Here is a 22109-nt window from a genome sequence, read left to right as displayed (position 1 = left end):
GCCCTTGTCCAGAGTCCCTCCCCAGCTCTCCTGGAGCCCTTCAGGCACTGCAAGGCTGTGCTCAGGTCTCCTCACAGCCTTCTCTTCACCAGGCTGACATGGAACTGCTTTGCCTTTTGTGTCCTTAGTGCACACCACAGTGACTCCAAGGGACAAGAGAGGACAACCCCTGTCACACACAGAGGAATGCTCTTGGTGCAGTGCTGACAGAAAGCAGCTCCCCAGACACCTGATGTTTGCTAAGGAAAACACTCTTCCAGCTTGGGCCTTCACTCTCACCTCAGCAGACAAGCCAGCAGTGCACAGCAGTTTGTACCTTCACTGGGAGCCAGGAGCCAGCCTGATTTGCCCAGGCACACTACACTGCATTTGACTTCCTGAAGCACTTGCAGACTTGGAAAGCCACTGAAGTGCTCTCAGAACTCCCTAGGATGCTGCTGGTGCTTTGGGAAGCAGGAAGCAGTGGTGAGTGCTAAAAGCAGCAGTGTGATCAGCAGCCTGGCTCCAGACACAAACCCAACACACTGGTGTGCAGGATGGTGAGGAGGGGCTCAGAGCCTCACCAGCCAGTGCTCAGCCAGGGAGCACCACAGAAACCTAGAGGCACAGAATTGTTAGGGCTGGAAGGGACCCCAAGGATCATCCAGTTCCAACCCCCTGCCATAGGCTGGGACACCTCCCACCAGCACAGCTTGCTCAAGGCCTTGAACACCTCCAGGCAGGAGGCTTCCACCACCTCCCTGGGCAACCTGTGCCAGGCTCTCACCACCCTCCTGGGGAACAACTTCCTCCTCACAGCCAATCTGATGCTACCCATTTCTAGCTTTGTTCCATCCCTCCCAGTCCCATCACTCCCTGACACCCTCAGAAGTCCCTCCCCAGCTTTCCTGTAGCCCCCTTCAGATGCTGGAAGGCCACCAGAAGGTCTCCTGGGAGCTGCAAGTAGGAGGGGAAGTGCTGTTGTACAGATGTCCCAAGCACAGCCTCCAGGACAGGAAGAGCAGCCAGAGCTCACCTGGCTCCTTACAGGGGTCACTGTGCAGCTCTGCTGCCAGGCAGCCTTCAGCCCAGGAAGCAACAGCCTGCAAAATCTGATTTCTTCTGACAAAAAGGCCAGGCATGTGAGACAGTGCATCTCCCAAGCAGAAAGCCTTTGCCACTGAACAAACAAAGGGCTGATAAAACAGGATTTGCACAAGGAGCACCAAAAGCTCTTGGAACTGCTGTGCTTGAGAAGATTGCACTTCCTGACACGAGCTTTGGCCTCTTTCTCAGCTGCCAAGCTGCTGTTCTGTCCAGAGCTATCAAGCAAATGAAGGAATGACCACAGGGCTTGCAGAGCAGGCCAGAAGCTCTGACAATGACTTGCTGCCTCCTGCAAAGCACAGAAGAGGCAAAAAAAAGACATTTCCATAGCTCCATTTCATGGCACCCATCAAAATCTTGGTGACAAGAAGGTACCTCAGAACACTGGGCAGAGACACTGGGGGATTCAGCTGGCATCTTCTGAGAAGCAGCCTTCAGCTCTGCCAGATGTTCCTGACAGGCCAGCTTACAGAGCCAACAGCCCAGCTCCCAAGGCAGAGGGCATTCACAGGCTGCAGGGATTTAGAGTTCTGCCTCCAGGGAAAAGGGAAAGACCAACCCTGTTCCTGTCACCACTCTGCTGCAGGCTCACTCACTCACTCACTCACTCAGAAGACAGCAAACAAGGCTGTTCCACCAAGAATGCAGGCACTTCACTGACTGCCATGAGGATTGGTTTCCTCTCACCAGTACATTCTGGCAACACAAGAGGGCTTTCCAAATCCTTCCCCCAAAGGAAGGAATGCTGCTCAGAAAGGCCTTACACAGAAGACACTCAGGAGAAACAAAACCAGAGACTTGGCCTCTGAAGTTAGGTGAAGCAAAACTGCTTCATCTGCTTGCAGTGGGCTACTGGCTGCAGAGATAAAAACCTCTCCTGTGCTTCCCCCAGCAAAGCAGGATGGGGGCACAGCCACAGCACATCTCCAACCAAACCAGAAGGAACCACAGAAGATACTTGCTTGCACCTCCATGCCCAAACAATGGGACTCTCATCACTTCATGAGGCTGAGGCAGATATGCCAGCACAGGCTGCCAAGCTTTCCCTCCACTCCAGCCATCCACCTGGCTGCTGGCAGCTGCCACTTGGAGTCTTTGCCCATTTGCTGCCCCTGCCCCTCCCCTGAAGGCCAGACAACAGTTACAGATCTCAGGAGCCCTAGAAAATCCACAGCTTAGTAGATGGGAGGAAGATGATCTAAGCATCACAGCCACAGTAAGCAGCAGGTGGCAGCCCTGCAGCCAAAAGGTCAACAAGGACTCTGCTGATGGCTTTGTTTTCATTCACTGCAAGAACAGAAACTCTCTCTCAACAGGATGCTGCTGAAGAGGCCAGGTGATGGTTCTGGTAGAGGCTGAAAGCCTCACCCTAAGTACTTCCCACAGTGCTCCAGGATTCCTAACCACTGAGCTTGAGGGCTGCCTGTAGCAGAGCCCAAGTCTGAGGAGTGCATTAGTCAAAGTGTGGCCAGCAGATCTAGGGAGGTTCTCCTCCCCTCTACTCTGCCCTGCTGAGACCACACCTGCAATACTGTGTCCAGTTTTGGGCTGCCCAGACAGGGAGCTGCTGGATAGAGTCCAAGAGAGGCTATGATGATTAAGGGACTGGAACATCTCTCCTATGAAGAAAGGCTGAGAGCCCTGGGGCTGTTGAGTCTGCAGAAGAGAAGGCTGAGAGGGAAAAAGTGATCAATGTCTATCAATAGCTGAGGACTTGGGGTCAGGAGGAAGGGGCCAGGCTCTTCTCAGTGGCATCCAGTAATAGGACAAGGAGCAGTGGAGGTAAGCTAGAACCCAGGAGGTTCCACTTCAACATGAGGAGAAACTTCTTTGGTGTGAGGCTGCTGGAGGCCTGGAGCAGGCTGCCAGAGAGGTTGTGGAGTCTCTTGCTCTGAAGGGTTTCAAATCCACCCTGGCTGTGTTCCTGGGTGCCCTGCCCTGGGTGCCCTTACTTTGGCAGGGGGTTGGACTGGCTGATCTCTGGAGGTCCCCTCCCACCCCTACTACTGTGGGTAGTATCACCATCGAGACAGAGTTTGTGCAGCCTGCTGGCTCAGCTTAGCAACGAGAAAGGGACTCTGGGTGTTGAAAAGCTATCAGCAGAAAACAACTTTGAAGAAGGTAGCTTCTCTAACCATTAGACAGTGACTCCTAGTTGAAGGCCTAACAACTGACCTGCAGACTCCCATCCATGCAACTCAGACAGCTCAGCATGGAGCTCCAGCTGCATGAACTGCTGGAAACACAAAGCCCAGGAGGGCATCAACCAAGCCACTGTCCTGGGCACAGCCTGATAGTGGAACCAAGGCAGGAGGGCACAGGAAGAACTCAGGCATTCCTCTTAAAGATGGATGTGGCACTCTCCAACAAAACCAACACTCTTTGGGGTGAGGCTTGCAGTTACCCTGCAGCACCTTCCCCTGCACCCCAGGCTGCCAGGTGGTAGCAGCAAGCACTTCTGCTCCACGACACCAGCAGCAGGCGCTGCTGCAGCTGTCACACCACCAGAAGCCTCCTTCACTGATGTGCTGCTCCTGTGCCCATGCTGCACAGGCAGACTCCTCTTCAAAGAGAGCCAGAACAACAGCCTGGAGGGCTGAGCAGCCTGTTTCCCTTGGTGCCCTGCCTGGAAACCCCAGCTCTTACTGCTGCACAGCAAGGTGACCTGCTCAGTGAGGGACAGGATGTGGATGGTGCTTACCTGTGCTTCAGCAAGGCATTCTACACAGCAGCCTCCTGGAACCCCTGGCTGCTCATGGCTTGGATGGGTGGAGGCTTTGCTGAGTTAAGAACTGGCTGATGGCCAGGCCCAGGGAGGGGTGGGGAAGGGAGTTAATTGCAGCTGGAGGCTGGTCACCAGTGGTGCTGCCCGGGGCTCAGGACTGGGCCAGTTCTCTTTAATAATTTGATCAGTGACCTGGATGAGGGGATGGAGGCACCCTCACAAAGTTTGTAGATGACACTAAATCAGGCAGGGTTGCTGATCTGCTGGAGGGTAGGAAGGCTCTGCAAAGGGATCTGGCCAGGCTGAGGTCAGCTGTATGAGGTTCAACAAGGCTAAGTGCTGGGTGCTGCATCTGGGTCACAGCAACCCCTTGAAGGCTGGGGGCAGAGTGGCTGGAAACTGCCTGGGGGTGCTGGTTGACAGCAGCTGAAAGTGAGCCAGGGTGTGCCCAGGTGGACAAGAAGGCCACCAGCAGCTTGGCCTGGAGCAGCAATGGTGTGGGCAGCAGGAGCAGGGCAGGGATGGCAGCCCTGTACCAGGCACTGGTGAGGCCACACCTGGAGTACTGCTTCAGTTTTGGGCTCTTCACTCCCACAAGGACATTGAGGGCTGGAGCAGGGCCGGGGAAAGGTAACAAAGCTGAGGGAGGGTTTGGAGAACAGGGCTGGGGAGGAGCAGCTGAGGGACCTGAGGTTGCTTAGTCTGGAGAACTACATCTTTCTTGTGCTGTCAGAAGGAAGTTAAAAACCAAAGCACCAAGCAGGTGAAAAATCAGCCAAGTCCCCAGCACTACCTTCTGTCTTTGAAGCACTTCAAATGGCTGATGGCTCCAAAGTGATGAGCAGCAGCTCTGGGCTAGGAATGGATCTCTCAACAGGTCTATTGACAACCTGTTCCACAGCACAAGCATGTGCTGGCACCGAGTTCCAGGCACCAGCCTCCTGTGCAGCACCACTCCCAGGCTGGAAGCTACTGACAAATTGCCACTGTCTCAGACTGCTTCCAGGAGGGGGCAGGACCCCCCCAGCCTGCCCTGCTTACATCAGCTCCCAAAGAGGCAGTTACTTTCCAGAAAAAGAAAACCAAGTTACCTAGTATTCATTTTGTGTGTCTGAAAACCTAAATAGGGATCAAGAACCAAGCTAGTTGCTAGGTCATCGTTCTCACAGAGCTCCTTGGCAGACATCCCCGAGGAAGGCACATAGCGACTCTGACCCTCGAAGCCCGAAGCACCGCTACCTGCGAACAAGAGAGCATGGATTAGAGACCCTGGGGGGAGAGCCACAAAGCCCAGCAGGGCTCAGGGGCAGCCAGCCAGCAGCTGGAGGGAAGACACATGCCATCATCTTCCTGATCCACCTGGAGGAGCGGGAGCCCAAGTGAGGCTTCCCTCTGCTGTTCGCTTACGGAGCGGCCAGTGGGGTTCAGAGCACAGTTTGGGGGGGCTCTGAGTGGTTTGGTTTCCTTCTTTCTTCTCCTCCCCAAGAATCTTTAGCACCTCTGCCTCTAAAATTTCTGACCTACAAACATAATGAAGCCAGGCAAATGTCAAACCTGCCTTTCCCAACATTTGCACAAAGGACTCTGGATTCAGTCCTTCATCCCAGGCCGGGAGAGAAGCCCAAGCTCCACCTCCCTTAAATCCATCCCATAGTGACTCCTGATGGATGTGACTCCATCCAGAGCAGGGTCTGCACTCACTACAAGCTGGCTGAGTAATTCTGGTCAGACCTCATCCATGGGCTCTCCTGGGGTACTAACCATGCACTTTCTGCTGGCACCAGCAGAGAACTCCTCTACCCCCAGGTACTCTCACTTTGCTCGTCAACTGATCCGGAGGGATCTGTGCTCCTGAAGTGAGCTCACACATGCAAGACCAACAAGCACACACTAATGCTCCTGCTGAGTGCAGACCTCCTCCTGCCTTGGGAGCAGCCAGCAGCCTGGCCTGCAGCCTGCCAGCTGAGCCACACCCCCCTGTACGTACATCTGCTTGATCTTCTCTCCACTCCGTTTTTGCCAGCCTTGGGGTTCTCCTTCCCCACGTGCTGCAGCTTGCTCTGACTCTGGCCATGGTCATTAGATGACTTGTTTCCACTTCTCCTGCCATTCACCACCATGTTCTTGGATTCTCCCAGCCACTTCATTCCCACAGACAGTCTGACTCAGTTGCATTTAGTCACTTTTCAGAAGGCTTGGAGAAGTGGATGAATAATTTTGGTTCCGATTCCTCCTGGAAGCAAAACAGAAAGGTGATTAGCCCTGACTGGGGAGCTGCTCCTGAGACAGATGAGAGCCACAAGGAGAGAGGAGGAAAGGTGGTGACCTGTAGTTGCCTTGGGAAGAAAGAAAAACAGCTGGTTAGCACTGGCACTGCTGCAAGTGGAGATACCCACAGGTGAAGGGCTGGCCTACAACTCCCAGCTGCATGGGGGAGACCCAGTTCCAAAGGAGACCAACTGCTGGGGAGAGCTCAGCTGTAAAAGCTTAACTGGACCCAGAGCTGCAGAGCCTGGACAGACAGCAGGCCAAACCCACACCCTGCTGTGTGACTCCAAACACACACAGGTAAGACTCTCTCCTCACAAATAAAAGCTGTAACCTATTTGGAACTCTGCAGCAAATACCCCAAACAGTTGGAAAGAGCAAGAAGGAACCACCAGGAAACTGTTGGTGTGGGATGGGGCTGGGGGAAAGATGCCAAATCCTTACTGGAAACTCAAGAGTTCCAAAAGCCCTCAGTGAGGACCCAAAGCACTACTTTTCCTGTGTCCCACAAAGCCACTCACAACACCTCCAGCTCAGAGGGCCAGTAGCAAGTGGGGGTCACAAGGACAGCTGAACTCCTACAGCACACAGCTGCCCAGCAGAGCAGATGCTGGAGTTTGCCTGCAGCAGGAATCACTCTAAGGAAGCTCCTCCTGCTCTCACTCTGGCTGCCTCACAGGGAGCAGTCTGACACTGACCTACAGCATTGCTTTACAGCTGCACTGATGCACTAACAACTCAGTCCCTTGGTCTGCATTCACCCTTCTCCTTGCTGCTTCCTCCTGAACAGACATCTTGTGCCTTGGCTTCCCCCTGGGATCTAAGCAGGTGCTGCTGCTCTGCTCCCAGCAGCTAACAGCATCTCCCAAGCCACACTACCCACAGGCTCCACAAGCAGGGCTTCTGGGGAAATGCTGCTTGTCAGCAGGTGGGACTAGGGCAAGACAGGAGTCTTCTTAGACACCTGTGTGGTCCAGCTGCTGACAGCTACAGAAACTCTGCTGGCAGCTGCTTAGCAACTAAGCTACAAAGTGCAGAGGAGGGAGGAAGTGGAAGAGTAGAGACAAGTGACTTACAAGGGCTTGTGGTGCTAGGATGAGAGAGAGTTAAACTGGAAGAGGGGAGACTGAGACTGGAGGTTGGGAAGAGATTCTTTCCAGTGTGTGTGGAGAGAGAGTGGAGCAGGCTGCCCAGGGAGGCTGTGGCTGCCTCCTGCCTGGAGGTGTTGAAGGCCAGGCTGGATGAGGCCTTGAGCAGCCTGTGCTGGTGGGAGGTGTCCCTGCCCATGGCAGGGGCTTGGAATTGGCTGAACTTTGAGGTCCCTTCCAACCCATTGTGTGATTGTATGACTTCAGAGGTGGATTGCCTCAAACCTCTTCCTAAAACTGTCACCCAGAAGCTGGCAGGCTTTAGAAGCTCTACAGGCTGGCTCAGGACAGTAAAGGTATCCACAAGTGTACCAATCACCCTGAGGAGCAGCTGCCTGAGCTCCTGCCTCACTATAAACAAAACAAATAGAGATCATTTCATTGGGCAAGGACTTTTCTTGCTGTCCATGACAGAAGGGACAGCTTGGACCTCAGGACCACAAAATCTGAAGGTTTAAATGACAATTGTGCTGCACCAGCAAGGGTGGACACAGCCCTCTGAGCTGCAGCCAAGCAGCTGACTGCAAAAGTTGCTCTCTGTGCTGAGTCCTTCAGCAAGTCACCAAACAGAGCATTCAGGGAACAAAGCTCACACTTCAAATTTGCTGGGGGAAACTCCATTTGTGGCCTTTAGCTACCCACAGCAGCAGATATTTTTACACAGTACCTCAAAACCCCCTTGGCAATCTTGCCCAGACAACTCAAGGCCTTTTTTCCCCCTGCCAGAGCTTATCTGCTAACACACATTTAAAAGGAAATGACCAAACAAAGAGCAAAACCCCCAAGGCTCTTTTGTTAAGCATCCCACCTCAACCTCCTTCCCAGCAGCCACCCATCCTACCTGCACTACCCTGCAGAACAGACTTGCTCTTAAACTTCCCTCTTTCAATTCACTTTACACCTCTACACACTCTAACTGACCCCACTCTCTAGTCTGATGACAGGTAACAGAGCATTAGAACCAAAAGCTACCTGAGAAGCCTGCCCTGAACTCAGCCTTTTGGTCTCTGTGAGGCAGGACTGAGCTGCACTTTGGGGTCTGCTGCAGTTCAGAGCAGTGCAGGTACAGGAAGCCCACCTTGAAGTCCAGCTGCTGATGAGCACTGGTCTGCCACAGCTGGAGGGAACTCATTCAATCCATGGGGTCTCTCCCATCTAGCAGGCATGGCAGCTGCACCCTCAGCTCTGCACAAAGGGCAGCTCTGCACAAAGGGAGCTGCTCTTCCCTGACAGCAGTCTGGGGAGGGTGAGGACTACCTGAGCTGACACACACACAGTGAGGGCAGGGGAAGCACAACAGCCAAGCACAGAGGGAATGTGGCCACAGAAGAGCCAAAGAACACCAAGCATTAGGAAAGCTGTTTGCTTCTGCTGCACAATAGATTGACACAGATGCCAACAAAAGTCCTCCTGAGCAAGATTAAATAATGAACAAAATCACTTAGTGCTGAGGATGATGAAGGGACTGGAACCTCTCTCCTACAAGAAAAGTCTGAGAGACCTGAGGCTGCTTAGTCTGGAGAAGAGAGGGCTGAGAGGGGACCTCATCCATGTCCACAAACATCTGAGGGGTGCCTGCCAGGAGGATGCAGCCAGGCTCTTTTCAGCAGCACCCAGTGACAGGCCCATGAGCAACGGATGCAAACTCAACCCCAGGAGGCTCTAGCTCAACAGGACCAAAAGCTTTTTCACTGTGAGGGTGCTGGAGCCCTGGAGCAGGCTGCCCAGAGAGGCTGTGGAGTCTCCTGCTCTGGAGATCTTCAAGACCCCCCTGAACCCCTGACCCTAATCCTGTGTGAGCTGCCTGGGGTGACCCCGCTCCGGCAGGGGGATTGAATCTGGTGATCTCTGGGATGATCTCTGGAGGTCCTTTCCAAACCCTCCCTTCTGTGATTCTATGTCTAGCAAGCACTGTGAAAAATCATTATCTGAGTCTGGCAGCCTAACAAGCAAAGCCTTTGTCTCCACCTACTGCTGCCTTCTATTTCCTAGGAGCAGGCAAACAGCAACCTGAGCTCTGCAAGTGTGCTGCTTCAGCCTCCGCTCCTCCTCCCCAGACATAAACACTGCCTGCAAGAAATGGTGTCAGAGACAAAACCAACAGGCAGGATTCCTTGCCCAGGAAGGATCAGAGCTGCTGATGTGACAGAGAACCCAAGGAGGGTAAGAGCCAGCCTGTGTGATCACTGCCATGTGACCTCTGCTACAGCTTCAGACAGGATTGGCTCTCCGGGCTCTTCCTACACCAGACTCCTGCTCAGGAGTCCTTCAGGAACACAAGGAGCACAGGAAGAGATGACCACATGACCACCATCTCCCTCCCCAGGCAAGGCAAGCTGGGAGTATGCTGACACCTCCACACAAATTCCTGCCACAGGCCTCTGGCACCAAAGGAAAACAGAAGTGGAGTTTCAGTTACCCAAATCTCTCACACCTGTACCCCCTGGCAGCACCAAGCACCAGTGAAGCATACACACCACCAAAGCTGCCACCACAGGGGCCCCCAAGCCAGGGGCAGCACCAGATCTGCTTCACATAAGGGCTAGGAGGCTGGGGAGAGGCCTGGAGCACAGCCCTGGGAGAGGCTGAGGGAGCTGGGGTTGCTTAGCCTGGAGAAGAGGAGGCTCAGGGGAGACCTTCTTGCTCTCTCCAACTCCCTGCAGGGAGGTTGTAGCCGGGTGGGGGTTGGGCTCTTCTCCCAGGCAGCCAGCACCAGAACAAGAGGACACAGTCTCAAGCTGTGTCAGGGGAGGTTTAGGCTGGAGGTGAGGAGAAAGTTCTTCACTGAGAGAGTTGTTAGCCATTGGGATGTGCTGCCCAGGGAGGTGGTGGAGTCCCCATCCCTGGAGGTGTTCCAGAGGGGATTGGATGTGGCACTTGGTGCCATGGTTCAGTCATGAGGTCTGTGGTGCCAGGGTGGATTTGCTGAGCCTTGAGGTCTCTTCCAACCTTGGTGATTCTGTGATAAATACAGAAAGCCTCAGACCTTTCACTGCATTTACTACACTTTGCAGCATGAGGTTGAGTCAAGAAGTTCTGAGGCTGTCCCAATGGATCTCAACAGCTGCTTGAGCCTCCCAGGGTCTGGGCCCTTCCCTGGGAGATCTATCAATTCCTAAAAGCCTTGTTGGCAGGGGGAAGCTGCCCAAAGCCCTAAACTATAACCACACCCCCCAGCAGGCATGAGAAATCCAAGCAGTGTTTTAGTCTCCCAGAGGTTTTTGCATAAAAGGATTTCCAACTTGGCAGACAGGGACAGCTTCTGCTCAGAGGCAGTGGATCCTGTTCCTCCCTCCCCAGGACACAGACACCAGGCCCACCAGCATTCCCCAGAGGTGGGATCCTCCTCTGCTCCCCATAGCCTCCAGCACACAGGCACTCAGAGCCTCCCAGACAGCTGCTTAAGAACCCAATTCCTAAACCATTTTGGCTTGGTTGCTTTTGAAATTCACTCCAGCTGCAAAAAGCCTTCCCCCGAGAGGCAGTGGCCAAAGCAAAGACAGGACACAAGAGACCCAATGACCACAGGCTCAACTTGCCTGGGCAAACCACTGCCAGCAGCAGAAAAGGTCTGTGCTGTGTTACTGCAAGCCCTGGAAAAGAAAGAAGCAACACAGCTCTGAATTTGGGGCTGTCAGGCAGTGACAAACTCCCCAGGAGCCAGCAGTGGTCCCTGGCAGCCCAGAGCCAGCTGAGTGCTGAGCTGCAGCCAGAGCAGGGAGAGCAGCAGCACAGGGAGGGGATTCTGCCCCTCTGCTCTGCTCTGCTCAGCCCCCACCTGCAGCACTGCCTCCAGCTCTGGGCCCCCAGCACAAGGAGGACCTGGAGCTGCTGGAGAGGCTCCAGAGGAGGCCACCAAGGTGAGCAGAGGCTGCAGAACCTCCCCTGTGGGGCCAGGCTGGGAGAGCTGGGGCTGTGCAGCCTGGAGAGGAGAAGGCTGCAGGGAGACCTCAGAGCAGCCTTGCAGTGCCTGAAGGGCTCCAGGAGACCTGGGGAGGGACTCTGGACAATGGCTTTGAGCTGGGAGAGAGGAGATTGAGAGTGGAGAGGAGGAAGAAATTGTTGAGAGTGAGGCTAGGGAGACTCTGGCACAGGCTGCCCAGGGAGGCTGTGGCTGCCTCCTGCCTGGAGGGGTTCAGGGCCAGGCTGGATGAGGCCTTGAGCAGCCTGTGCTGGTGGGAGGTGTCCCTGCCCAGGGCCCTTCCAACCCAACCATGCTGTGACTCATGGATCCAGGGAGCAGAGAACAACTCCACAGCCAGTTTTCCTTGTAGGATCTGCAGGCTGCAAGTGATCTCACTCCAGCCACCCTGCCTGAGCCACAGCCACCACCACTCACCCCTGAAGTGTTCAGGTTTCTAAGAATACTGAAGACTGAGTAAAACCAGAGCTGCATGAACACCTGCACAGCTTTAAGGAGCTACTCAGAGCAGCCCCACATCTGATCTCTGTTTCTGACACCTCAGACAGGAACTTCTCAGCCAGAGAGGAAAGGGAGGCACAGAGTGGCTCACAAGGGGTGTGAAGCCACTGAACTGTCCCTTGGAACAGGAACTCAGTGTGCCATGGGACACTACAAGAGCTTGGCCCCCTCCCCTTGCCCCCCACCCCTCAGATATTGATAGACATTGATCAGATCCCTCTCAGCCTTCTCCTCTCCAGCTGACAAGCAGCAGAGCCAGGGATGGGAGCCTTTGCAGCCACAGAAAGAAGGTATTGGGGAGTTTACTTCCCCACAATTGCTGTAGTCCAAGTTACAACTTAAGGAAGGATTGGATATTCCCACAGGACTTTAAGGACTGGGGAGTGGAGGCTGCAGTTCCTCAGCAGGACAAAAGCCACCCAGGAAGGTCTGCCTCAGTCCCACCCCGGCAGATGCTTCCCAGCCACCTGGGACTTCCTCTTCCCCCTGGGATGAGCTGCTTCAGTAAATTAAAGCAGGGTAAGAAACACCACAAATCAGTGGGGTTCGAGTGCCCAGTACCACAGCACATGAGAGATCATCCTGCCAGAGCAGGGGCCCCCAGGGCAGGTCACCCAGGAACACAGCCTGGTGGGGCTGGAAAGTCTCCAGAGACAGAGACTCCACAACCACCATGGGAGCCTGCTCCAGGCTCTGGCACCCTCACACCAAAGAAGTTTCTCCTCCTGTTGAGCTGAAACCTTCTCCATTCAAGCTTGTAGCTGCTGTTCCTTGTCTCATTACTGTGCACCACCCAAACCAGCTTGGCCCCCTCCCCTTGCCCCCCACCCCTCAGATACTGATAGGCATTGATCAGATCCCTCTCAGCCTTCTCCTCTCCAGGCTGAACAGCCCCAGGGCTCTCAGTCTCTCTTCCCAGGGGAGATGCTCAAGTCTCCTAAGCATCCTCCTGGCTCTCCCTTGGGCTCTCCCCAGCAGGTCTGTGTCTCTCTGGAGCTGGGGAGCCCAGCACTGGGCACAGGATTGCAGCTGTGGTCTGAGCAGGGCAGAGCAGAGGGGCAGCAGAACCTGCCCAGCCCTGCTGGCCACACTTCTCTTGCTGCACCCCAGGACCCCACTGTCTCCCTTGGCCCCCAGGACACATTGCTGTCCCATGCAGAACTTGCTGCCCCCCTGCACTCCAAGGTCCTTCTCCATGGAGCTGCTCTCCATCAGGGCAGCCCCTGGCCTGTGCTGGTCCCTGCTGTTACTCCTCCCCAGATGCTGGACCCTGCACTTGTCCTTATTGACCTTCATGAGGTTTGCCTGCAGCCAGCTCTCAGCCTGTCCAGAGCCTGTTGGGTGGCTGCACAGCCTGGCAGGTGTCACCAGCCCCCCAGCTGTGTCTCCCCAGCCCCCCAGCTGTGTCTCCCCAGCCCCCCAGCTGTGTCTCCCCAGCCCCCCAGCTGTGTCTCCCCAGCCCCCCAGCTGTGTCTCCCCAGCCCAGAATAAGATCAGTGCAGAGCTGGACACAGCCTAAAAGCAGCAGGTGGGAGGCTGCAGGGCTGTGTCAAGACCCTTCACAGGGGCAGCAGAGCTGCAGCACAGGATGCCAGCTGTGGGAGCTCACAGGGATCCAGGCTCCAATTCCCCCCAGCTCTGTCTGTGCCCCCCCACTTTCTCCTGTGCCAGTTGTCCTGCAGTGACTGTACCAGTCAGGCAGAGGAGTGTCCCAGGATATGGGTGGCAGAGAGGGGATACACAGACAGAGGTGCTTCAGCAGCTCCTACCCTTCTCCCCACTCCAGCCCCTGAGCTAGGTGCCTTCTCTGGGTGTAGGGGAATAACCACTGAGCAAAGCACCCTGAAGGCTGCATGACCTCCCCAAGTCACTGCAGCAACTCCTCCCTGCCCAGCACTTTGGCACAGACAAGCCAGAAGTTTGCTGCCAGCTCACACAGTTGTTTTCCCCAACTCTGAGGCTCAGCTGACCTCTGCATCACTCAACTCCAGCTCATTAACCCAGCAAGTGGGGAAGCAGGTGACTGTCCTGCTGGCTGAGGGTGCTGAGCAGGTTCAGCAAAGAGGGGATGCAGGGCTGGAGCAGCAGCACCAAAGAGGGAAGGAGAAGGGCCAGCTTGCAGTGCTGTGTCCAGTTGTGGGCACCCCAGTTCAAGGAGGACAAGTGCAGGGCCACTGAGCTGCAGAGCAGGCTGCTGTGGGGAGAGGCTGAACGAGCTGGGGCTGCTTAGCCTGGAGAGGAGGGGGCTGGGGGGGAACTCAGGAAGACTTACAGATATCTAAGGGGTGGATGTTAGGGAGCTGAGGCCAGACTCTTCTCAGTGGGCCCAAGTGACAGGAACAAGAGGTAATGAGCACAAGCTTGAGCCTGGGAGGTTCCACCTGAACAGGGGAAGATACTGCTGTACCCTGAGGGTGGCAGGGCCCTGGAGCAGCCTGCCCAGAGAGGTTGTGGAGTTTCCTTCTCTGGAGACTTTCCAGACCCACCTGGATGTGTCCCTGTGTGCCCTGCCCTGGCAGGGGCACAGACTCACTTTTCAGAGGTCCCTTCCCACCCCTCCCATCCTGTGACACTGCTGTGGCAGCTCAGCTGAGTAAGGTACAGGCTTCCCAGGCAGCTGAGGGCAGCCCAACCTGGCTGGCACAAAGAGCACCACCGCAGCCCAGTGAAGCCCTCAAACTAGCCTGGCACCAAAGCAGCCCTGCTGCCCCCCCTGCCCTCACCCACCTCCATGCCTCCTCTCTGTGCCAACACAACTGCAGAGCCAAGTGGGGACCAAGTCAGGGGCCCAGCCTGAACCTTGCTGGCTTCAGGCACGCTAGGAGAGGATGCATGGGAGGGCAGGGGTCAGGAGCACTGCAGCTGGGGCTGCTCCCAAACGCTCTGCCCTCTCACACTGCAGCTCTGGCCCCTGCTGGGCACAGCAGTGTGGCACCTGGCACCCACTGTGGGAGCCTGGGCAGCGGTCTGAGGCTGTCTGCAGAGGGAAGGACGCTGGGAGTTGTAGTCCTGCTGGGAGAGAGCAGTGCCAGAGCTCAGGAAGCGCTCAGGAGCCCTGCCTGCCCCTGCCACCGGGCACGGGAGGACACCTCCCCCCTTCAGCAGCACCAACAGGCACGAGGGGAAACCACTTTAAGGAGGTCTCAGTCTTGGTGAGCTCCAAGGGGATAAAGCAGAGATGCTGATGTCTGTGAGGCTCTAATTAAGCAGCACAACTCCCTGTTCTCACTCAGCTAAGCTGTAGTTTCCTCACCCAGTGTCACTCGCAAAGGAGGCTTAGAGAATTCAGGGCAGAAGTTCATGTGGAATGGAAACAGAAAGGACACAGCCCCAGCCATGGGGCTCAGAGGGTGGGAACAGGACCTGGCTCTCTGAGCTTGTTCTGGAGTGCATTGTACCCCCACCGATGGAAGCCTCCCACGGGGCATTTACAGCCACACCACCAAACACTCTGATCAGACTGCCACCTCCTGTGGGCTGCCCAGAGCAACCCCCCAGCAACTACAGCAAGCTACACACCTCAGATCCCCATACTGCCTGGGACACAGCCAGCCCCAGGCACCCTGCCTGCCCCCCCAAACCAAACCCCAGGCACCCTGCCTGCCTGCCCCATCCCAGACCAAACCCCAGGCACCCTGCCTGCCTGCCCCATCCCAGACCAAACCCCAGGCACCCTGCCTGCCCCCCCCCATCCCAGACCAAACCCCAGGCACCCTGCCTGCCCCATCCCAGACCAAACCCCAGGCACCCTGCCTGCCTGCCCCATCCCAGACCAAACCCCAGGCACCCTGCCTGCCCCCCCCCCATCCCAGACCAAACCCCAGGCACCCTGCCTGCCCCCCCCCCATCCCAGACCAAACCCCAGGCACCCTGCCTGCCTGCCCCCCCCCCAGACCAAACCCCAGGCACCCTGCCTGCCTGCCCCCCCCCAGACCAAACCCCAGGCACCCTGCCTGCCTGCCCCATCCCAGACCAAACCCCAGGCGCCCTGCCTGCCCCATCCCAGACCAGACCCCAGGCACCCTGCCTGCCCCCCCAGACCAAACCCCAGGCACCCTGCCTGCCCCATCCCAGACCAGACCCCAGGCACCCTGCCTGCCCCCCCCCATCCCAGACCAAACCCCAGGCACCCTGCCTGCCCCATCCCAGACCAAACCCCAGGCACCCTGCCTGCCCCATCCCAGACCAAACCCCAGGCACCCTGCCTGCCTGCCCCATCCCAGACCAAACCCCAGGCACCCTGCCTGCCTGCCCCATCCCAGACCAAACCCCAGGCACCCTGCCTGCCTGCCCCATCCCAGACCAAACCCCAGGCACCCTGCCTGCCCCCCCAGACCAAACCCCAGGCACCCTGCCTGCCTGCCCCATCCCAGACCAAACCCCAGGCACCCTGCCTGCCCCATCCCAGACCAAACCCCAGGCACCCTGCCTGCCCCATCCCAGACCAAACCCCAGGCACCCTGCCTGCCCCATCCCAGACCAAACCCCAGGCACCCTGCCTGCCCCCCCAGACCAAACCCCAGGCACCCTGCCTGCCTGCCCCATCCCAGACCAAACCCCAGGCACCCTGCCTGCCTGCCCCATCCCAGACCAAACCCCAGGCACCCTGCCTGCCCCCCCAGACCAAACCCCAGGCACCCTGCCTGCCTGCCCCATCCCAGACCAAACCCCAGGCACCCTGCCTGCCCCATCCCAGACCAAACCCCAGGCACCCTGCCTGCCCCATCCCAGACCAAACCCCAGGCACCCTGCCTGCCCCATCCCAGACCAAACCCCAGGCACCCTGCCTGCCCCCCCAGACCAAACCCCAGGCACCCTGCCTGCCTGCCCCATCCCAGACCAAACCCCAGGCACCCTGCCTGCCTGCCCCATCCCAGACCAAACCCCAGGCACCCTGCCTGCCCCCCCAGACCAAACCCCAGGCACCCTGCCTGCCTGCCCCATCCCAGACCAAACCCCAGGCACCCTGCCTGCCCCATCCCAGACCAAACCCCAGGCACCCTGCCTGCCCCATCCCAGACCAAACCCCAGGCACCCTGCCTGCCTGCCTCCCCGATCAAGCCCGGTCAGGTGCGTTACATAACGCGGGTTCACAGCGGCAGGTGCCGCTGCGGGGCCCAGCTGCGCTCTGCGCTCCCTGCAGACGCCTATTTCCCGCTGTAAAGCCGCCCAAGGGCCAGGCAGGAGGCGTTTCACCCGGCGGCCCCGGCCCCGGCCGGGCTCGCACCGAGGATGCCGCCGGGACCGCTGCCCCCCGGCCGCTCCCGCCCCGCCCCCGCGGCCCCCCGCGCGCCCCCGCGGGCACAGCCCCCGCGGGCACAGCCCCAGCGGCCGGCGGAAGGGCCGAGCCGGGCCGAACCCAGCCGAGCTCAGCCGAACCCAGCCGAGCTCAGCCGGGCCGGGCGGAGCTACCTCCCGGCCCAGTGCTGCCCCCTAGGGGTCGCCTGCCGCCGCCGCCCCGGCCCCGGCGCAGCCCCCGGCTCCCCCTGCCGCCTGCAGCCTTCCCCTCTGTCTCCGGGGGGCCGCCGGTGCCCCCCCGGCCCCCGGCGCCGGGCTCCGCTGTCAGCGCCGGCCTCGCCCCGCCCGGAGCGGTGCGGGGAAGCCGGAGGCCCCGGGCACCGCCGGCCCGGCGGGCGACGGAGAGAGAGAGGCTCCGGGCCGAGGCTCCGGGGCAGGCCCCCGGGCACGGCCCCGCGCGTCCCCCCGCAGCCCCGCGGCGCAGCGCCCGGCCGCCCCCGCCCCGCTGACAGGCGGCCCCCGGCGCCTCCCCCGCGCCGCTCCCTGCTCGCGGGGCCCGAGGCGCGCGCCCCGCACTCGCCTCCCGCCTGCCCTCCCCGCACTCACCTCCGGCTGCCCTCCGCGCTGGCTCCACCGCGCTGCCCCAGCCGCCGCCGCTGGAAAATGAATCATCCACGGGAAGGGAGCGAGGAGCAAAGGAAAAACAACGAAGGGAGGAAGACGGCGGAGGGAAAGGAAGCGAAAACTGAGCGAGGAAGGGGCGGAGGAGAAAGAAAAACTAAGGCGGGGGGAAAAAAGCAGCGATAGTCATAAAAAATAATTCCGAGTGGGGGGAGGAAAAAAAATGGCGGATTAAAATCCAAGATGGCGGCGCCGAGGGGCGAGCGGCGCACGGGGGAGGGGACGGCAGAGCCTCCGAGAGATCCCTCCGCCAAGCCCCGCGAGAAAGAGTCCCCCGGGCTCCCTCGCAGAGACCCCGTGGGGCGGCGGCGAGGATCGGCCGCCGCCGCTTTCCCCTCCTTCTCCTTCTTCTCTGCGGGGAGCCCTCTTTCCGCCTGCCTGTCGAGCCAGGCGGGCCGCTGCGCCGGCCGCCGCACTCTGAAGTTTCTTCTCCCTCTTCCCAGCGAAGCCCGCGACCTCCTCGCCCCGTCCGGGAAGACACCGCCTGCCCCTGCGCTGCCGGCGGCGGAGGGACACGGCGGACAGGGGCTGCCTTACGCCCGCCGCCGCGGAAGGATACACCATTCGACGGCAACCTCCGCCCGCCCCCCCCAAACCTGCGCCGCTCCCCGCCTCCTCCCTACCGCCGTTTCACACCGGGCGGCGCAGCGGCAGCCCGCTCGTCCGCCAGCCTCCGCACCTGGTCGGCGGAGGAGAGACAGCGCTGTTCGCAGTTCCCATCGCCGCTCAGCGCGTCGCTTGGCCGCCGCGGAGGGATTTCGCGGAGAGAAAACAAGGTCCCGGCTACAGCACGGCTCGGGATGCCCGGCCGTGTGTCCGGGAAGAAGTTCCGGCCAGCTGGGACGGTGAAGGGATCCCTCCGCTCGGAGCTGCCCTTTAAATGCGAGGCCTCCCCGCCGCGGGGGCGGTCGGCGGTCGCGTCCCGGTCGCGCCCGTGGGCGTACGGTCCGGCGGCCGTGGGGCGGCGGCGGCGGGCCCTGCCCCGCCGGAGGGGACGGGCGCGGCAGCCCTTGATGCTGTGGAGAGCGCCCGGCTTCCGGCACCTGTTTCCCCCGCTGCCGCCCGACAGAGCCATTTAAAAATGGCCCCCGCGGCCCGGAGGGGCTGGGGCGGTGCGGGAGCTGCGCCGGGCCCCTCGCCCAGCCCTGCGCCGGCAGACCCCCACCCGCGCTGGCGGCGGGCGCGGCCGGAGGCGCCGGGCAGCGCTGGGCCCTTCCTGGGCCGCTCCGAACAAAAGGGTCGGGGCGCGGCGGAGGCTGCGGGGCGGGGGCGGCGCCGGGGCAGGCGCGGGGCCGGCTCGGGGCGCCCGGGAGCCGCATCCCTGCCCCTGCTGCCCGAGCCGCATCCCTGCCCCTGCTGCCCGAGCCGCATCCCTGCCCCTGCTGCCCGAGCCGCATCCCTGCCCCTGCTGCCCGAGCCGCATCCCTGCCCCTGCTGCCCGAGCCGCATCCCTGCCCCTGCTGCCCGAGCCGCATCCCTGCCCCTGCTGCCCGAGCCGCATCCCTGCCCCTGCTGCCCGAGCCGCATCCCTGCCCCTGCTGCCCGAGCCGCATCCCTGCCCCTGCTGCCCGAGCCGCATCCCTGCCCCTGCTGCCCGAGCCGCATCCCTGCCCCTGCTGCCCGAGCCGCATCCCTGCCCCTGCTGCCCGAGCCGCATCCCTGCCCCTGCTGCCCGAGCCGCATCCCTGCCCCTGCTGCCGCCGCGGCCCGGGGCCGCTCCTGGCTGTGCGGGAGGGGGAACCGGGGGGCAGACGTCTTTCTGCTGGAAGTTGAGGAGTTCCTTTGTGTGCGGAGTGCCTGTTGTTGGCCTCTGCCGCCTGCCCGCTGTCGTGCCGGGCGCAGGGCAGCCGGCGAGCTGCCCCCGAGCACCGCCTTGGCTCTTGTAACTTTCCCGGAGCCCTGGAGATTGCTCTCGTTTGTTTAAAGGTGTCCATGAAGCCTGGTGGAAGGGGAAGAGGTTTGCCAGGGCTTGTCACGCCCCAGCACTGCCACATCCTGGCTGTCACTCGCAGAAAGGTGCCCAAGGCGTTAAGTGACAGAGGATGGAAGTGGAGTTGTGCTCCAGTCCTGCCCGTGGGATGAGCCCCAGCAAACCAAGCTGCCCCGCGGGTTGTGTCACGGTGCCTGGGTAACAAGAACTTGCCTCTGAAGCTGAGGGGCTGCACACCCTGCGGCTAACCCAGATTCACTCGGAATGGCTCAGGTTGGAAGGGACCTCAGAGATCATCTCCTCCACCCCCCTGCCCTGGCAGGGACACCTCCCACCAGCACAGGCTGCTCAGGGCCTCATCCAGCCTGGCCCTGGACACCTCCAGGCAGGAGGCAGCCACAGCCTCCCTGGGCAGCCTGTGCCAGAGTCTCCCCAGCCTCACACTGCAGAGCTTCTTCCTCAGCTCCACTCTAACCCTGCTCTGCCTCAGCTCCAAACCATTCCCCCTTGGCCTGGCTCCAGACCCCCTCAGCAGAAGTCTCTCTGCAGCCTTCCTGCAGGATCCCTTCAGCTCCTGGCAGCAGCTCTGAGGTGCCCCTGGAGCCTTCTCCTCTGCAGGCTGCACAGCCCCAGCTCCCTCAGCCTGTGCTCCCAGCAGAGCTGCTCCAGCCCTGGCAGCATCCTTGTGGCCTCCTCTGGATTTGCTCCAACATTTTCATGTCCTTGTTATGATGAGGACATCAACTGAAAGGACTTTCACAGCCAACTTGCAGAACTCCAGAAGCTTTACTTCAAAGCCCAATGGCCTCTCAGCAGCATCACAAGCAGTGACACTTGTAATCTTGGTGATGTTTGGATTTTGTTTGACAGATGGGCCAGATTGCTGCAGCCATGTCAGAAGCTTCCATGTTTCAGGTCAAGGAAGGTTCTCACCCCCAGATGTGCCCTGGTGAGGCCATGTCTGAAGCACTGTGTTCAGTGCTGGGCTCCCCAGCTCAGGAGGGACAGGGAACTGCTGGAGAGAGTCCAGGGGAGGCTGTGAGGATGCTGAAGGGCCTGGAGCAGCTGTGTGAGGAGGGAAGGCTGAGCCCTGGGGCTGAGAGCCTGCAGAGGAGAAGGCTGAGAGGGATCTGAGCAATGTCTGTAAATCCCTGAGGGGTGGGGGGCAGGGAGGGGCCAGGCTCTGGGCAGTGCTGTCCTGGGGCAGGGCAAGGGGTACAAGCTTGTGGGGGGTTTAGGCTATGCCTTTAAAATTTAGTTACAGATTTTGAGAAGAGTAGTGGAAAAATACAAACAAATCACTGCTGGGGGTGAAGAGGGAGAGAAAAGGTAAGGCTGAAGAAATCCATTGGATGCATTTCTATAACAAGATGAGCTGCACCATACCAATGCTCTCCTCTTCTTTCCTGATCTCTGCTGTTCTGCTTCCCTCAGGAGAGATTAATCTGCTTCTGGCTGGCCTTGGCTGAGCTGTTTGGTTAGGTCTCACCCACTGCTCTCTCTCTGCTCCTTTCTCTCTTGGGACAGGGGGTTAAGGGGGGGCAGGGGAAAGGCTTCCCCTGGGTTCCCAGGGGGGGTTGTGTTGTTGGCTCATTGTAAATGCCTGTATGATGTTGTACCTCCTGTGTACTCTGTACACATTCAGTGCATCCCATTGGAGTTCCTGCTTGTCAATGCAGCTTCATTTGCTTCCAGCTGAGTTGGTCTGGCAAAGGTAATGCTGGGGGGAGACTTCAACCTACCACAAAGCTGCACCCCAGGAGGTCCCACCTCAACCTGAGGAGAAACCTCTTTAGTGTGAGTGTGCTGGAGCCCTGGATCAGGCTGACACGAGGTGGGGTGGTGGAGTCTCCTTCTCTGGAGACTTTCCAAACCCACCTGGATGTGTTTCTGGGTGACCCTGCTCTGGCAGGGGCTTGGACTGGATGATCTCCAGAGGTCCCTTCCAACCCCTCCCATTCCATGATTCTAAGCTGGAAGTTGCCAGCCTCAGTCCTAACAGGAACAAGAGTTCTCCAGAGCTCCAGCAATGTCTGCTGAGTCCTTCATGTGGTTGAAACAGTGGCCACAGCCCCCCTGTGCTCATCCCCCCCTTGGCAAAAGCCTTGGGCACCTCTGAAGGGATGTGATGGTTTGGGGCTTTCTGCAGGATCTGAAGCTTCTTTCCTCTGCTCTTCTGGTAACAATCATGAAAGTTAAAGGAAAAGCAATCCCTGCTCCCAGTGTCCTCACAGCTGGGGTTGCTGACCCACTGCAGGGCTTTCAGTCACTGCCCTGTAAGAGGGGAAACTGGCGTGAGCAAACAAGGCTGGGGTGCTTCAGGAATCAAGTTAATCAACAGTACATCACTCACTCGATCTGCAGCAACTCTTGAGTGCCTGGGTTTGGTTCTGGAAGCCAGCAGGCACAGGGTGATCGCTCCAGCCAAGTGGCATTTCAGAAGCTTCTTGTCTTTGGTGTTGTGAAGGACTCGGAGGTGGCTTCAACATCAGCTTCCCTTCCTAAGTGAACAGCAGCATGCCAGGCTTGAGCCTCACCAGGAGGGGAAAGGTCTCAGATAGCACAAGTTAGAAATTGTTTTCTGATTAATTAGTAAAGAGTTCTTCAGTC

General features: G+C 59.0%; 1 protein-coding gene across 2 annotated transcripts in view; it reads right to left on the bottom strand.

Annotated features, from left to right (window-relative positions):
- Window positions 1–18389, bottom strand: part of KMT5B (lysine methyltransferase 5B) — a 49051-nt gene extending 30662 nt beyond the window's left edge. The window contains exons 1-3 of one of the 2 annotated variants that reach the window (XM_068166664.1): window positions 18249–18389; window positions 5799–6044; window positions 4903–5050 (exon numbers count right to left, since the gene is read on the bottom strand). In XM_068166664.1, the coding sequence (XP_068022765.1) occupies window positions 4903–5050; window positions 5799–5958 (308 nt within the window). In that variant the 5' untranslated portion in view covers window positions 5959–6044; window positions 18249–18389. Of the gene's footprint in view, window positions 1–4902; window positions 5051–5798; window positions 6045–17494; window positions 18168–18248 lie in introns of those variants that run through there. The other variant, XM_068166663.1, reaches the window with a different exon arrangement.
- Between the last annotated feature and the right edge of the window lie 3720 nt (window positions 18390–22109).

Source organism: Melanerpes formicivorus, unplaced genomic scaffold (assembly GCF_026170545.1).
Source record: "Melanerpes formicivorus ecotype bairdi unplaced genomic scaffold, bMelFor1.0.p_v2 SCAF_103, whole genome shotgun sequence".
Lineage (NCBI taxonomy): Eukaryota > Metazoa > Chordata > Aves > Piciformes > Picidae > Melanerpes > Melanerpes formicivorus.
Note: the sequence above shows the minus strand (reverse complement) of the source record. Positions and strands in the feature narration are given on the sequence as shown.